The 16,714-nt window shown below is 40.2% G+C and overlaps 1 protein-coding gene across 7 annotated transcripts in view; it reads right to left on the bottom strand.

Annotated features, from left to right (window-relative positions):
* LOC103135907 (disabled homolog 2-interacting protein) overlaps positions 1–16,714 on the bottom strand; it is a 189,150-nt gene that overhangs the window by 122,042 nt on the left and 50,394 nt on the right. For 2 of the 7 annotated variants that reach the window (XM_007548915.2, XM_007548916.2), the window contains exon 1: positions 2,278–2,990. The exons of the other annotated variants lie outside the window; for them this stretch is intronic. In XM_007548915.2, the coding sequence (XP_007548977.1) occupies positions 2,278–2,401 (124 nt within the window). In that variant the 5' untranslated portion in view covers positions 2,402–2,990. Of the gene's footprint in view, positions 1–2,277; positions 2,991–16,714 lie in introns of those variants that run through there. 7 annotated transcript variants of the gene reach the window in all.

The raw sequence follows: 16,714 nt of genomic DNA, 5'->3' as shown, positions 1-16,714 counted from the left end.
GGTAAAATAAGTTTATGGATTCATAAGCCTGGATATAAAGGTGTGTGCTTTAAGCGTGATATTTTGCTGATGCTTTTCAGTAATAAAAGAATATGTTCTCAAGCTGCTGTTTTATGTTGAAAGCATCACCTAATATTGGCTCTCTGACATTCAGCTAACAAGATTTGGTTACACACACAAAAAAAAGAAAAACTTTTAAATTGTTAGTGAGGAAACATTTTGGGTACTCTGTTAAAATACAACACTTTGAAAGAGTGACAGATAAAATATGACAGATTTGCAAACATTGTAGAAGCATAAAAAAAAAGTTTGAGACTAGTGAAACTGACTTGTGTAATTCTGCACTGACCAGAGATTCATTAAAACATAGCTGGATATTCACTAGGTCTTTATTCGATATGGCCCACCATCCAGGGCAGCAAAGCCTGGTGGGTGGAAGGAGCACTCGAGAACTTGTAAAGTAGTATTGCGCCAAGGTATTTTACCTTTCAGAGCCAAATTTTCTTTCAAACATTTTAGATGAGCATAAAGATCTGCAAATAGGTAGAGCTTTCACAAATAATTTGGAATCATGTTCTATTAAAAAAAAAGTTTTAAAAATCTACAAATCTATCAATACTGATCCACAAATTGGCAAGGTTCTACTGTACTAGCTCTGTAGAGCACTGCAAAAAAAACACAAAATCTTACCAAGTAATTTTGGTCTGTTTCCAGTGTAAATATCTTACTACACTTGAAATAAGACAAAACTAACTTAAAAGTAACTTTTCAGTGAGATATTATGAGTAAACAATTCCTTAATGTTGATGAAAAATTACTTGTTCTATTGACAGACAAAAGGACTTTTGTCCACTGCAACTATTGTTGTGTGGGAAAATGTATTGTTATAAGTTAAAAAAATCTGCCAATGGAAATAAAACTTTGTCATAAATATTAAGGAATTATTTACTTAAAACAGGCCTCTGTATCTTGCTAAAAAGTTTCTTGTAAGTTAGTTTTGTCTTATCTCAAAATTGCTAAGACAGAGACTGATGGGACAAAGGGTTGACTTGTGAATATACACTAATTATATTTGTCAAAACATAAAAAAGAAGCATTTTTATACTTTTTATAGACTCTGTAAAGCATAATTTATGTTTCATGAAGCACTTTTTTGTGAATAAATCAAGTTGGCTGGTTGACACATCGTCTCATCTTGTCCATTTGAACTCTGTTTTGCACATCCATCTTTATTTGGATCTGGATGTAATGGGAAAACATTTAGTATCCAAATCTAGTTTTAGATACTAATTAAAGACTTCCTTTTGAATCAAATTTCAACCTAAACGTTAGAAATGGTCTGTTGGGAGGTCTTGATTACACAAAACTCAATATTCAGTTTGATCTTAAAGGGAAATTAGTCTGAACTGTTTGTCTTCTGAAAGTTTGCATCGAACCACAGTTGAGAAAAACACGAAAAAAAACCCCAGCAGTTCCGTCTACATATTTCCCTGATCGCCAAGTTATGGCAGCTCGCCTGGAGGGGGCGGGGGGGCGGGGAATCAATAGGTTCAATATTCAGAGATACTTCTTTTTCTTATAAAAAAGTTCAACAAAGCCTTGGGGATAGACTTATCACTATAATGTAGCAGTTCAAATGCAGCCTGCAGCACCGAAAGGCAGAAAAACAGAGCAATGAACAAACAGATTGCCGGAGGAGCCAGACTCAAAAGAGAAGAAGTATTTATACAGAGCAGAAAACTGACTTTTTTTTTTTTTTTTTGCTGCCGACACCAAAAATATACTTGCAGGCAAAGCGCCCGAACAGGGTGGAACCCTGCTAAACTGAAAGCTGTCAAGAAGCAGTGAGGCAACGTAAGAGCATCATCGCTTTGTGAACGGTGACACCAAACTGTTATCTCTCACCAGAGCTCACAGTCAGGCATCTACGACAAAGTGCTGTGGACTTCTAAAAGTAATGACACCAAAAATAAAAAATAAAAAAAGAAGAAGCTGCCCTTTGTACAAAATGTAAATTTTCAAAAAAAAAAAGAAAAAAAAGAAAAGAAAAAGAGAAATGCCTCTATTTAGTTCCATGCCTCAACAGGGTATATTCTCGTTTTATACTCTGACAAACAAACCTAATATGAATCAGGAACAAACACACTGCCAGGAAAGGTCAAAGCATCTTGTTTTTGGCCAAACAGCAGCTGTATTTTGTCATATTCCTGAGGCAGCAGCTGTATGCGAGGCTCAAACTGCTCCTCAGTGGCTTTTTAAGCAGCAGTGTTTTATTACCCTTGTTGGCAGACGGCCTGGTGCGACTGCGGGACCGGCTTCGCTGACGCTGCAGTCGGGATTTGCCCAGGAATCTGTAGTAGTACGAGGGTCTCCCGGATCCCTTCCTGGTGACCCCGGCCATGCTGTCAATCTCGAAGCGAAACCAGCTGGGCTGGAAAACAAGTCCTCTTGTTTGTGTTTTTGTAGTTTTGTTTTGTTTTTGTTTTTTATCGGTGCAGATAAAAGCCAAGCCAAGTTCTTGCGAGTGCAGTCAAGCTGAGTTTATCGCAAATTTTTCCTTCAGGATCCTCTTGCAGAATTTCCCCGTCTACTCAAGAGTCCTCATGGGTCGTGTTGTATGTTGATATCCACTCCGCTGTGAAACGGTTTCCTACTGCCAAAAGAGAACATTTAAAACCCATCCAGCATCCACTGAGACCAGTCCCACGGGCTCTGAGCACTCTCCCCTCAGCGTTTCCCACAGTGGGATCCCAAAGGCATGATGTCCGGGAATGCTGTGTGAGCTGGTATCCTGAAATACAGGAAAGCTGCTCCCGTTCCCAAAGTAAGAGTGCTCCGAAGGAATTTTATAGAAAGTTGGACAAGACTAGTCCCTCAGTTTCATTAAGGAGTGAAAGGATCCACTTGTTGCAAACTTCTGTACTTCTAAAAGCACATTCCCCCTCACCTCTTGTGACTCTGAGTGTGTGTAAAGCAGGGGAGGAGAGAGCGTGCTATGTGGCTGAGAACAACAGACAAAACTTTTGGGACATCTGCAAAAGGCGCAAAAGATAAGGGCTTATCTGGAACGGAGTTGCCGTGACTGGCTCCAGACGCCGGCACGTCGTCGTTTTCTCCAACAGCCAAACTGACCAATAACAGGCTCACAGGTGGAAGAAATCATCCGGTGCAGCGTACAAGACGGATTCTTAAGAGGAATCACCACACCCTACTTTAAGTGACTCCTAATCCAGTCTGAAGTTCCACTCCTGAGTTTAGACTCTGTCCACTTTAGTTTGCCTCCCCGGGCAAGAAAGGAAGAATGGGAGTGACCGCCTTCTCGCAGCACATGTAAATACATTGTAAAGAGCGTCCCGCAGCCAATCACAGCGGGGTCTGAGGAAAAGTGTCAGGAGGGCAGAGCATAGTCCAACAAGGGAAAAACAATGTGCATCAAAGGCTGAGAGGTGTTCATCTTATCAGGCTTTCAATCTGAGTCCTTATGAATTATAGTTGTTTTTGAGACTACATTTCCACTTTTCTCACTTTTGCTGCCTTAAATTTTCAATGGAAAAGCAAAAGTGACTCAACTCTACAGGTTGATCTTTTAGAAACAAGCTGAAGATGCAAATTTTAGAGCGAAAGAGAGAGAGATCTTAGGCAGCAGACCAGCCACTCTAATCCAAAGAGGAACAGAACATCAGACTATCATTTAAAATCGTCATGTCACGTTCCCAGGGTTTAAAGTTCATATTCTGAAGTAAGAAAGGAACTGAGTTACATTGTTGTGTTGACGAGGTTGACCAACACAGACCTCTCAAGTGGTTGGCTGATAATATTGCATAAAAAAACAAAAAAAAAAAACATATAAACGTGGACAAAATTGTTGGTGCCCCTCGGTTAATGACCAAAAAGCCCACTAAAATAACTTGAAATAAAACCTTACCGAAAATTAACCAATGAAAATCACATGCTGAACAGAATGATTTAAAAAGAAAAACTTATGGAACAAACCTGGACAAAAACTATCGATCATAATTTGACCTCTCGGATATGTTGAACTAAGGTGTGTCCTCCAATTAGCATTGCAGGAGTCCTCAAGCATGCATACAGTGAATCTGCCTACTTAAAAGGTTACGAGTAGTCACTGTGTTGCTTGGTGACAAGGTACCACAATGGACATGGACCACAGGAAGTTAAAGAGAGAGTTGTCCCTCAAGATTAGAAAGAAAACTGTAGACAAGCATGTAAAAGGTAAAGGTCTCCAGGCAACTTGATTCTCCTGTGACTACAGCTGCACTACGTACACATGTGGAAAAACAAGTTGAAATGAAACTTTTGTAATCAACATTTGCACAGTTCCTACCATGCATATATCTGCTGATTGTACCTAATGAAAAAGTCTCCCTCTCCTCTGCTCCCATCGACATTAGATTTCCTTCCTTCCGTGGCTGCTCAATTGTTCATCGCGACGCTTGTTGCTACTGCGCGCAGAGGGAACCATAACACCGCCTTCTGTGCACAGTTTCTGTCATTACCTCAGCCCATAAACCTCCAGCGACTTAACACAGTAGTGTGTCTGTGAGTCTCTGACGGAGGCTGGGCTCTTTGCCTCAGCGTCCACCAAGAGCAGTCAGAATGTCCATTAAGAGTTATGCATCAGCAAAATTTGCCTCTAGAGCCTCATGTAGAGAAGCAAACGAAATATGAAACATTTTGTGCGTCAACTTTCTGCCACTTGGGTCATAAGACACCCACAAATATGCTTCTATTGTTCTTTTGGTGGGGAGGGGAAAAAAAGACCAGAAAAGCAAAGTCAAATAAATACAAATAATGAGGTTAAGAATTGATCTCAAAAGGCACATTGGAATGTTGTCAGCTGACAACAAACTAGATTTGCACGGTCTTTCAAAATTGTACAAAGGTCTGTTAAAGGTCTAGGAATTTGAGAAATACAAATTGACGTGATTTGTTTTTTCCTACGGTTAATGTGGGATTTCTAATTTAGAATTTTTCAGAAAACAAACACATCTTTGAGAAGGAAAATGTTATTACAACACATAAACCAATTTCAGTATTCAGTCCTGTGAGCACATCTGCCATCAGCGATAGTGAATCTGTTAAAAATGAAAAAAGCTAAGCTGTCATAGGTGACTTCTCATCAGAGCGAACAGAAGTCACTTGTGGGATACCCCAAGGTGGGATACCCCAAGGTTCAGTCCTTGGGGTATCCCAAGGACTGATACCCCAGTCCTTGGAGTCCCTCTTATCTACCATAACTATGCAAATAATACACATATTTGCATTATAATCTCAGCAGGTGACCACAAATTCATCCAAGTGCTGAGCTGCTTAGTACAAATCAATGTATGGACTGTAACTTTTTTCAGCTGAACAGAAACAAAAGTGAAGTTATTATATTTGGATATAAATGGGAGCAATCAAGAGTCAGCCCACAGCTTCAACTATTACAGACAACAAACAACCAATCAGGCCCAAAATCTGGGTGTAGTGATGGACTCAGACCTGAACCTTCACACACACACAAAGACAAATACAAAGTTGGCCTTCTATCAGTTGAAGACCATTTCCAGAGTTAAACGAGAGCTAGAGAAACCCTCCCATGATTTTAGCTCAGCACCTAAATACATTAAGACATGTTGTTGTCTATCAGTTGTTTACCAACCTCTACCGCCGTTTTGCTTTTCACAGTCACAAACTTCTCCATCTCTGCTCTATGGAGGTAGACACGTTTCAAAACATCCGCGCTTGTATCCTCCGCCATCACCTCTGTTTGCACAGGTATGTCCGTGTGGCCTGCTACTACTTCTACTAGCTTGAACGGGCAACCTGCTAGTTAATTCGAACACTGCTGCCACCTATTGACCGGAGGCTTGCCCGTCATTTAACCATGAATAAAGACAATAATAAAGTCTCCCTGCTTCTGGCAAAAAAAAAAAAAAAACAGCACAGAAACAAAACATCATGCCCACATAACTTTTTGGTGGTTTGGTTGGGTTCACCTTTCTAAAGTTGGCACTAAACTTTTTGTCAATGCAGGTGAAACATGAACAGTCAGTTGTTGTAGCACAAAACCTACAGGTGTCTATAAAAGGCTATAACTCTTGTTTACAAAAGAACCTTTCAAGTCACTTGTGTTTTGTTTTTTTTTTCTTTTTTTTGGAAAGACATAGTCCAAGTGCAGGACTCAGTCAGGATATGCAAAACAAAGTATTAGTTTTTTCACAATTAGGCAATTGTGCATCAATCAGGCTGATGCAGCTTTTAAATTCTATCAGGAAAATGTGTTTGTTTTTCAGCTGAACTGCACAAGGTACAAATCAGTGGAGGTGGAAAAAGCTTAAAGATGACTGATTATGGTCTCACTATAATTTTTTAATGCTCCCTTTACCTGAAATTTCGCGAGGAGTTTCTACAATGAGAATGATTGTAGCTGCTTTTAATGAAATGACTGGTCTACATTTTCCCAACTATTTGCATGTCGGCCTCTGTGGGAATTTCTACCTACAATGGGTTTCTGTTAGGCTGAGAGTTTACAGACAGCCAGAGCAGAGTGTCAGGGTCACGAATAGTTTGCGTGCTGATACCGTACTGCTGCTGGCTTGAAAACAAAGGTGCTAGTTAGTGAGGAAAGGAACGATGAAAAGGGAAGGTAGAGTTGATCGCAGTCCAAGCTAGATGAAACTTAAAACTTATGGTAGTATAAGATGCAAAACCGTTTGCAATCATTTCCTAAAATGCAGATAATTAAACACTTTCCTAATGAGAACTTGGACAAACAAGAGCAAAATGTTCCTGTGTCTTTGAATGTTGGAAATAATATTGTCTATGTTGTCAGACAGTAAAAACAGCATGGCAGCATCTAAAAACTCACCAGTTTATTCAAGCACGTGAATGCTTTCAGCTGAAAAGGCAGTGCATGCATTGCGAGCGCAAAATGTGAGGCAACTCGCTTGATGCTGAGACTGAGACGTAAAAAGGTGAGTTAAGAAGTTCAGCATTGTGCCCAGACAGTCTCCCCCCGCCCCTGAGAAAACACGGCCACCTTTCACCTTCTTCAAACCTGCGCTCTCCACTGACTGCAGGGACTGCATAAAACTCCCTTCCCTTCAGTTTCTTATTTGGTTTTATAAAGTAAAAGTTGAGAGACTTTCAAGACAGTTGAAACATGCACACAAAACAATGGCCTAGAAAATAATGCAGTTACTTGTGACTTATGTAAACCATAAAAGTTGACTGTTGTTTTTCGCCTGGGTAATAAATAAATACAGACTTTCAAAAGAGTCCAACAAATTGCACAAAATTATAGTGTGACTCATGAACGGGTAGATAGGGACAAATCCAGTTTAAGTGCAGCAGCAGCAGCAGCAGCGATTGAAAATAATTGTGGAACTAAATGCAGCATTAAAACTCAAATTTGAATAAATAGCAGATAAAGAGAACTATGAGAAATGTCACGACCAAAAGCAGGAAACTAAGCAGTGACTGTCAGAAAATCTGCTGTTAAGGACAATGAAGATCAAGTTGTAAACAGTCATTTTATATTTGCAACCCGCTTATTTTTTTTTTTTTCTTCTTCGTCTTCTATTTGGAGTTTAACTGATCCAACCGCAGCATAAACAAGGGCTTATGTTGCTCAGCGAAGTCCAAGTGATGTGGTTTTGCCCTGACAAAATTATAGATGTGGAGTCCTTAAATGAATCCCCTGACCATAAACGGCAATCATCCTGTAGTTCTGCCAGCATTTAGTAGATCTCAGTAGATCCGCTCTATCAGATACGCTTTTGTTCTGCAGGAAGGTATGAAGACATAACTGTCCTAATCAGCACAGGCCATTAAAAAGCACTAAAACCAGAACATTATGGGCATTCGTGGAGCCGACGGACGTATCGCAGCACGTGAGACAAAAATGACTCGGCTGAAGTCGCAAAGTAGATCATTTTGAGTAAGTAAACAAAAGAGATTTTTGAGGAGACCTGAGAGAAATCGCAAATAAAAACAAAATGTCTTACCTTTGGAGCAGAACCGAGGACAGAAGGGTGAAATCCACATGGCGACAAACAAAAAAGAAGGAGAAAAAGGCAAAAAGGCACATACTAGACCAGCTGGTATAGTGTCCCTATTTACCTTCATTCATTATGAATGTTTGCCTGTAAGCCTTTCATGAAAGACTGTTGTACTTAGGGCACATTTAATCTATAAAGCAAGCGGACTGCACTGTGAAATGAAACAAAACCAAAAAACAAAATCTCCTTTCACTCCGCATGTTTAGACACAGCTCTAATGAGATGACACAGGGCGGTTGTATTGTAATACTGTTTTAGTTTTGCCTCTGTTTCACGGGCAAATATTTCCACATGTTGGGTGTACAATAGACGCCGAGGCAAATGGTTGAATCCCAGCATAGAACTTCAATAACTTGGAACTTTTCTAAGTTGTTTACAATCGTAGACGCACAACTGATTGAAAGCGGAGCCTGGCTCCTGTTTCAGAGCAAACAAAAGCACAAAGAGAGTCGCATTGATTTCTAACACAGCCAACGCTATTGTCTTTTTTTCTTCTTTTTTTTTTTTTTTTCTACAGGTTAGCAGTCACACAGAATTGCATCTGAAGTGCAGACCAGAGCAGCAGAGTCACGTCGATCCAACCTTTTCAAGACATGAGGGGTTAGTTTTATTGGAAAATTCTCATTCAGGGCTTGAGTTTGAACATACAAGTTTAGTTAATGTGTGTGTACAGCAGCAGCGGACTGTCGAGATGTTTTTTCTTTCTTTCTTTCTTTCTTTCTTTCTTTCTTTCTTTCTTTCTTTCTTTCTTTCTTTCTTTCTTTCTTTCTGCCCCTCCTCATCAGACACTTGATTTATGCAGCAAATAAAAATGTCAATAGAGCCGAGTCACCTTTATTCCAGCACCGATCATTTTCTGAATGAAGAGCTGAGTACACAGTGGACATGATGAATTTAATAGAAGTCATTGCCAAAGTTTTTGATTTTTTTTTTGTTGTTGTTGTTGTTTCCCATTGCCACCAAAATTACTGCCACCATAATCAGTGACTCCAGTAAATTAATGGGACAGCCACAGGTACTTTTGTCTTAGCTACTCTTCGGAATCGGAAAAACAAGAGAACGCAACGTTCAAGTGAGACCGACGTAAAATAATAAAGACAATAGCTTCTCATCTAAACTAACCAGGTTTAATGTCAGTCTCACTTACTTAATACTTAATACTATAACAAACAAGGACGGCCACGAAACTAAGGCGATTTTGTTACCATAAACTTTGAGCAGAATAATGTAAAAAAAAAAAAATCTCCAAAGATAATTATCAAAGTATTAGACATAATGTGTACAGCAACAGGCTGTTTTGGAGCAAGCGCTTCATGTCCTACAATCCCGTGTAAATTTGTAGAGCTGGTTGGACTTTAACTAGAAATATTCTGGCTTGGCACATTGGATAATTAAGCGTACCTCATATTGGTGATTCTATCGGCCTGCTGCCCTCTTATAAGACCCTGGAAACTTGGTTTCAGCTCATGGCATCATGAGCTTTTAAAATGCAGGAACTGATCAGATGTACTCCGCCATGACACAGAAAACTGGCCATCTCTTTGTCTATGAGAAGGAAAATGATTGCAAATGTATCCAACATTAAAAAGGCTGAATGCTTTATGCAAAATCAACACTTTTCCATAGCCACCTTTGTCACAATACTTTAATCCATCAAAGGGGTAAGCTCTGTTCTAGGCAGGAATGGAAAAGGATCCTTTATGAAATGTTATAGGAGACAAAATGTGTTTAAATGTCCCCACATTTTTCTAAGGGAAGCTTAAATGCCAAATCAGAGCCGTGCCAACACTGCCCCCTTGTGGTTAACATGTAGTTGTACAATCCATCCTACATCAACAATTGAGAACCATTTGAGATTAAACTGCTGCAACGTTTTTTTTTCTCCCAAACAAATAATCCATGAAGTGAAATAAAGTTGGTTTACATAAAAATACACAATTCCATATAGTTTACATTAACTCTGAACATATTACGTGAAATAATATCCTTCGAATATTCCAATATTTGTCCAACTAAAATCTTAAATCTTCTAGTTTTTGCTCTTGAAAAATAATCCAAGAGCAGCTAAAAAGTGTTTTAAACTGTCACATCTGAATAGAGAACCTTAGCACTAGGTGTAGAATGACTTTTGCACATGCAGCGTCAAAATGTTGTGGAAATGTGCAAACATCTTCAAAGTTTACAGGTATTTTTGCTGGTTTTCAACATCAAACTGAACCCAGCTAATCAAAAGTCAATGAAAAGTTATTCACCTCTAAGATCAGATTGGTTGAATCGTGCAATCGTGCAAACATAAAAATAAAAAAAAAATTAAAAAGCTCAAAACAACTAACTAGAAACTCGTGCCTTGAGCCAAATTGCTGCCATCTATCCCTGCTGCGTCGTCTTCATCCTCTAATTCATGCGTCGGACACCCACTCGGCCCCTCCCCTGACTAAAGGCCAAATTGCAGAATGTCCTGTCCCGAGCAGAGCTCATTATACAAGGCTGGAGACAAAATGAGAACAGAGGAGTCAGTGTGACAGCGTTGGCAGGAGACAAACAGACACTTCAATTGGAGGAGGCGGAAGAGGAGTGGGGGCAAAACTTCTTTCTTCTGCGGCTAAAAGAATAAGGAGGACAAACAAGGAGGAAAATAGAGAGCGGGGAAGATGAGAGAGATGGTGCTAATTAAGCAAACACATGAGAAGAGCAAAGAGAGATGTCTAACGGTTTTTTTTTTTTTATCCAAGTGCGATTATGAATCAAAATGTGCTAGAAAGCTGTGTACAATCCTGTTTTAGGAAAAACAGGTTTTCACAATAAACTTGAGTTCACAAAATAGCTTTTAATTGATGATGTTTCAAAGCATGTCAAATGTCATCTCTCACCAAAATCCTGATCTGGCTCCGAGTCAAAAATCCAAGCAAGATGAATTTCAGGTGAAAGACTAAATCTCACAAATTAAAAGATGTGTGTGTATTAATACACCTTGATTTGTTTTTTTTGTTTTTTGTTAGTTTTTTCATGACGCAACCATAAAATTTGATGCCTTTTGTTGGGATTTTATGTAATAAGTAGCACATACCGGTGAAAAATATGTACCAAAAATACATAGTTTTAAAAATGGTTCCAAATCAGATCTGAAAAGTGTGGCAGAAATGTGTATTCATCAGACTGAAATCAAATTCTGACTCTGATTTAGGTCTGGACTTATTATTTATTTTAGGCCTGGAGTTATTTTCCGATACTCAAAGGTGCAGCACGCTAAAATCACGCTCCTACTAGAGCCCAGCCGCTCTCAGTGTTGTAAGATCAAGTTACCATGACGACTGTGCTCTGCCGAGCTGCTGGAGACGCTCATCGCTGCTTGCAGCTATATTTAGCAGCGTGGCCGTAATGAAATGTAATTGAATAATGTTAATGTGATGTGGAAAACTTAACTTATTTATGACTCCAAGTCTTAAAGGTCATCACACACTCTGTCACATCACTAGTGTCCCCCTCAGATTCAGAAGAGTTTATTTTTTTCTCCTTAAAAGTGATACGTTTTCTTGACAGCAGAACGTTCATCAGTTTGCAGTGTTGTGAGGAAAGTGACGTTTAAAGAGTCATTCCCTCTAAAGGCTCAGAGCTTAAAATAACGTCGCTTAGTTTCCCTCGTACCTGTTGATCTACCAATCAATACGTCCGATCAGCTCCACGGCAACAATCTACACCTGGATCTATGCAGTGCCAACACACACACACACACACACACACACACACNAAAAGAAAAAGAGAAATGCCTCTATTTAGTTCCATGCCTCAACAGGGTATATTCTCGTTTTATACTCTGACAAACAAACCTAATGTGAATCAGGAACAAACACACTGCCAGGAAAGGTCAAAGCATCTTGTTTTTGGCCAAACAGCAGCTGTATTTTGTCATATTCCTGAGGCAGCAGCTGTATGCGAGGCTCAAACTGCTCCTCAGTGGCTTTTTAAGCAGCAGTGTTTTATTACCCTTGTTGGCAGACGGCCTGGTGCGACTGCGGGACCGGCTTCGCTGACGCTGCAGTCGGGATTTGCCCAGGAATCTGTAGTAGTACGAGGGTCTCCCGGATCCCTTCCTGGTGACCCCGGCCATGCTGTCAATCTCGAAGCGAAACCAGCTGGGCTGGAAAACAAGTCCTCTTGTTTGTGTTTTTGTAGTTTTGTTTTGTTTTTGTTTTTTATCGGTGCAGATAAAAGCCAAGCCAAGTTCTTGCAAGTGCAGTCAAGCTGAGTTTATCGCAAATTTTTCCTTCAGGATCCTCTTGCAGAATTTCCCCGTCTACTCAAGAGTCCTCATGGGTCGTGTTGTATGTTGATATCCACTCCGCTGTGAAACGGTTTCCTACTGCCAAAAGAGAACATTTAAAACCCATCCAGCATCCACTGAGACCAGTCCCACAGGCTCTGAGCACTCTCCCCCTCAGCGTTTCCCACAGTGGGATCCCAAAGGCATGATGTCCGGGAATGCTGTGTGAGCTGGTATCCTGAAAGACAGGAAAGCTGCTCCCGTTCCCAAAGTAAGAGTGCTCCGAAGGAATTTTATAGAAAGTTGGACAAGACTAGTCCCTCAGTTTCATTAAGGAGTGAAAGGATCCACTTGTTGCAAACTTCTGTACTTCTAAAAGCACATTCCCCCTCACCTCTTGTGACTCTGAGTGTGTGTAAAGCAGGGGAGGAGAGAGCGTGCTATGTGGCTGAGAACAACAGACAAAACTTTTGGGACATCTGCAAAAGGCGCAAAAGATAAGGGCTTATCTGGAACGGAGTTGCCGTGACTGGCTCCAGACGCCGGCACGTCGTCGTTTTCTCCAACAGCCAAACTGACCAATAACAGGCTCACAGGTGGAAGAAATCATCCGGTGCAGCGTACAAGACGGAATCTTAAGAGGAATCACCACACCCTACTTTAAGTGACTCCTAATCCAGTCTGAAGTTCCACTCCTGAGTTTAGACTCTGTCCACTTTAGTTTGCCTCCCCGGGCAAGAAAGGAAGAATGGGAGTGACCGCCTTCTCGCAGCACATGTAAATACATTGTAAAGAGCGTCCCGCAGCCAATCACAGCGGGGTCTGAGGAAAAGTGTCAGGAGGGCAGAGCATAGTCCAACAAGGGAAAAACAATGTGCATCAAAGGCTGAGAGGTGTTCATCTTATCAGATTTTCAATCTGAATCTTATGAATTATATTTGTTTTTGAGACTACATTTCCACTTTTCTCACTTTTGCTGCCTTAAATTTTCAATGGAAAAGCAAAAGTGACTCAACTCTACAGGTTGATCTTTTAGAAACAAGCTGAAGATGCAAATTTTAGAGCGAAAGAGAGAGAGATCTTAGGCAGCAGACCAGCCACTCTAATCCAAAGAGGAACAGAACATCAGACTATCATTTAAAATCGTCATGTCACGTTCCCAGGGTTTAAAGTTCATATTCTGAAGTAAGAAAGGAACTGAGTTACATTGTTGTGTTGACGAGGTTGACCAACACAGACCTCTCAAGTGGTTGGCTGATAATATTGCATAAAAAAACAAAAAAAAAAAACATATAAACGTGGACAAAATTGTTGGTGCCCCTCGGTTAATGACCAAAAAGCCCACTAAAATAACTTGAAATAAAACCTTACTGAAAATTAACCAATGAAAATCACATGCTGAACAGAATGATTTAAAAAGAAAAACTTATGGAACAGACCTGGACAAAAACTATCGATCATAATTTGACCTCTCGGATATGTTGAACTAAGGTGTGTCCTCCAATTAGCATTGCAGGAGTCCTCAAGCATGCATACAGTGAATCTGCCTACTTAAAAGGTTACGAGTAGTCACTGTGTTGCTTGGTGACAAGGTACCACAATGGACATGGACCACAGGAAGTTAAAGAGAGAGTTGTCCCTCAAGATTAGAAAGAAAACTGTAGACAAGCATGTAAAAGGTAAAGGTCTCCAGGCAACTTGATTCTCCTGTGACTACAGCTGCACTACGTACACATGTGGAAAAACAAGTTGAAATGAAACTTTTGTAATCAACATTTGCACAGTTCCTACCATGCATATATCTGCTGATTGTACCTAATGAAAAAGTCTCCCTCTCCTCTGCTCCCATCGACATTAGATTTCCTTCCTTCCGTGGCTGCTCAATTGTTCATCGCGACGCTTGTTGCTACTGCGCGCAGAGGGAACCATAACACCGCCTTCTGTGCACAGTTTCTGTCATTACCTCAGCCCATAAACCTCCAGCGACTTAACACAGTAGTGTGTCTGTGAGTCTCTGACGGAGGCTGGGCTCTTTGCCTCAGCGTCCACCAAGAGCAGTCAGAATGTCCATTAAGAGTTATGCATCAGCAAAATTTGCCTCTAGAGCCTCATGTAGAGAAGCAAACGAAATATGAAACATTTTGTGCGTCAACTTTCTGCCACTTGGGTCATAAGACACCCACAAATATGCTTCTATTGTTCTTTTGGTGGGGAGGGGAAAAAAAGACCAGAAAAGCAAAGTCAAATAAATACAAATAATGAGGTTAAGAATTGATCTCAAAAGGCACATTGGAATGTTGTCAGCTGACAACAAACTAGATTTGCACGGTCTTTCAAAATTGTACAAAGGTCTGTTAAAGGTCTAGGAATTTGAGAAATACAAATTGACGTGATTTGTTTTTTCCTACGGTTAATGTGGGATTTCTAATTTAGAATTTTTCAGAAAACAAACACATCTTTGAGAAGGAAAATGTTATTACAACACATAAACCAATTTCAGTATTCAGTCCTGTGAGCACATCTGCCATCAGCGATAGTGAATCTGTTAAAAATGAAAAAAGCTAAGCTGTCATAGGTGACTTCTCATCAGAGCGAACAGAAGTCACTTGTGGGATACCCCAAGGTGGGATACCCCAAGGTTCAGTCCTTGGGGTATCCCAAGGACTGATACCCCAGTCCTTGGAGTCCCTCTTATCTACCATAACTATGCAAATAATACACATATTTGCATTATAATCTCAGCAGGTGACCACAAATTCATCCAAGTGCTGAGCTGCTTAGTACAAATCAATGTATGGACTGTAACTTTTTTCAGCTGAACAGAAACAAAAGTGAAGTTATTATATTTGGATATAAATGGGAGCAATCAAGAGTCAGCCCACAGCTTCAACTATTACAGACAACAAACAACCAATCAGGCCCAAAATCTGGGTGTAGTGATGGACTCAGACCTGAACCTTCACACACACACAAAGACAAATACAAAGTTGGCCTTCTATCAGTTGAAGACCATTTCCAGAGTTAAACGAGAGCTAGAGAAACCCTCCCATGATTTTAGCTCAGCACCTAAATACATTAAGACATGTTGTTGTCTATCAGTTGTTTACCAACCTCTACCGCCGTTTTGCTTTTCACAGTCACAAACTTCTCCATCTCTGCTCTATGGAGGTAGACACGTTTCAAAACATCCGCGCTTGTATCCTCCGCCATCACCTCTGTTTGCACAGGTATGTCCGTGTGGCCTGCTACTACTTCTACTAGCTTGAACGGGCAACCTGCTAGTTAATTCGAACACTGCTGCCACCTATTGACCGGAGGCTTGCCCGTCATTTAACCATGAATAAAGACAATAATAAAGTCTCCCTGCTTCTGGCAAAAAAAAAAAAAAAACAGCACAGAAACAAAACATCATGCCCACATAACTTTTTGGTGGTTTGGTTGGGTTCACCTTTCTAAAGTTGGCACTAAACTTTTTGTCAATGCAGGTGAAACATGAACAGTCAGTTGTTGTAGCACAAAACCTACAGGTGTCTATAAAAGGCTATAACTCTTGTTTACAAAAGAACCTTTCAAGTCACTTGTGTTTTGTTTTTTTTTTCTTTTTTTTGGAAAGACATAGTCCAAGTGCAGGACTCAGTCAGGATATGCAAAACAAAGTATTAGTTTTTTCACAATTAGGCAATTGTGCATCAATCAGGCTGATGCAGCTTTTAAATTCTATCAGGAAAATGTGTTTGTTTTTCAGCTGAACTGCACAAGGTACAAATCAGTGGAGGTGGAAAAAGCTTAAAGATGACTGATTATGGTCTCACTATAATTTTTTAATGCTCCCTTTACCTGAAATTTCGCGAGGAGTTTCTACAATGAGAATGATTGTAGCTGCTTTTAATGAAATGACTGGTCTACATTTTCCCAACTATTTGCATGTCGGCCTCTGTGGGAATTTCTACCTACAATGGGTTTCTGTTAGGCTGAGAGTTTACAGACAGCCAGAGCAGAGTGTCAGGGTCACGAATAGTTTGCGTGCTGATACCGTACTGCTGCTGGCTTGAAAACAAAGGTGCTAGTTAGTGAGGAAAGGAACGATGAAAAGGGAAGGTAGAGTTGATCGCAGTCCAAGCTAGATGAAACTTAAAACTTATGGTAGTATAAGATGCAAAACCGTTTGCAATCATTTCCTAAAATGCAGATAATTAAACACTTTCCTAATGAGAACTTGGACAAACAAGAGCAAAATGTTCCTGTGTCTTTGAATGTTGGAAATAATATTGTCTATGTTGTCAGACAGTAAAAACAGCATGGCAGCATCTAAAAACTCACCAGTTTATTCAAGCACGTGAATGCTTTCAGCTGAAAAGGCAGTGCATGCATTGCGAGCGCAAAATGT

This window comes from Poecilia formosa, unplaced genomic scaffold (assembly GCF_000485575.1).
Source record: "Poecilia formosa unplaced genomic scaffold, Poecilia_formosa-5.1.2 Scaffold28, whole genome shotgun sequence".
Lineage (NCBI taxonomy): Eukaryota > Metazoa > Chordata > Actinopteri > Cyprinodontiformes > Poeciliidae > Poecilia > Poecilia formosa.
The sequence above is the reverse complement of the archived record's forward strand: the minus strand, read 5'-3'. Positions and strand labels throughout refer to the sequence as shown.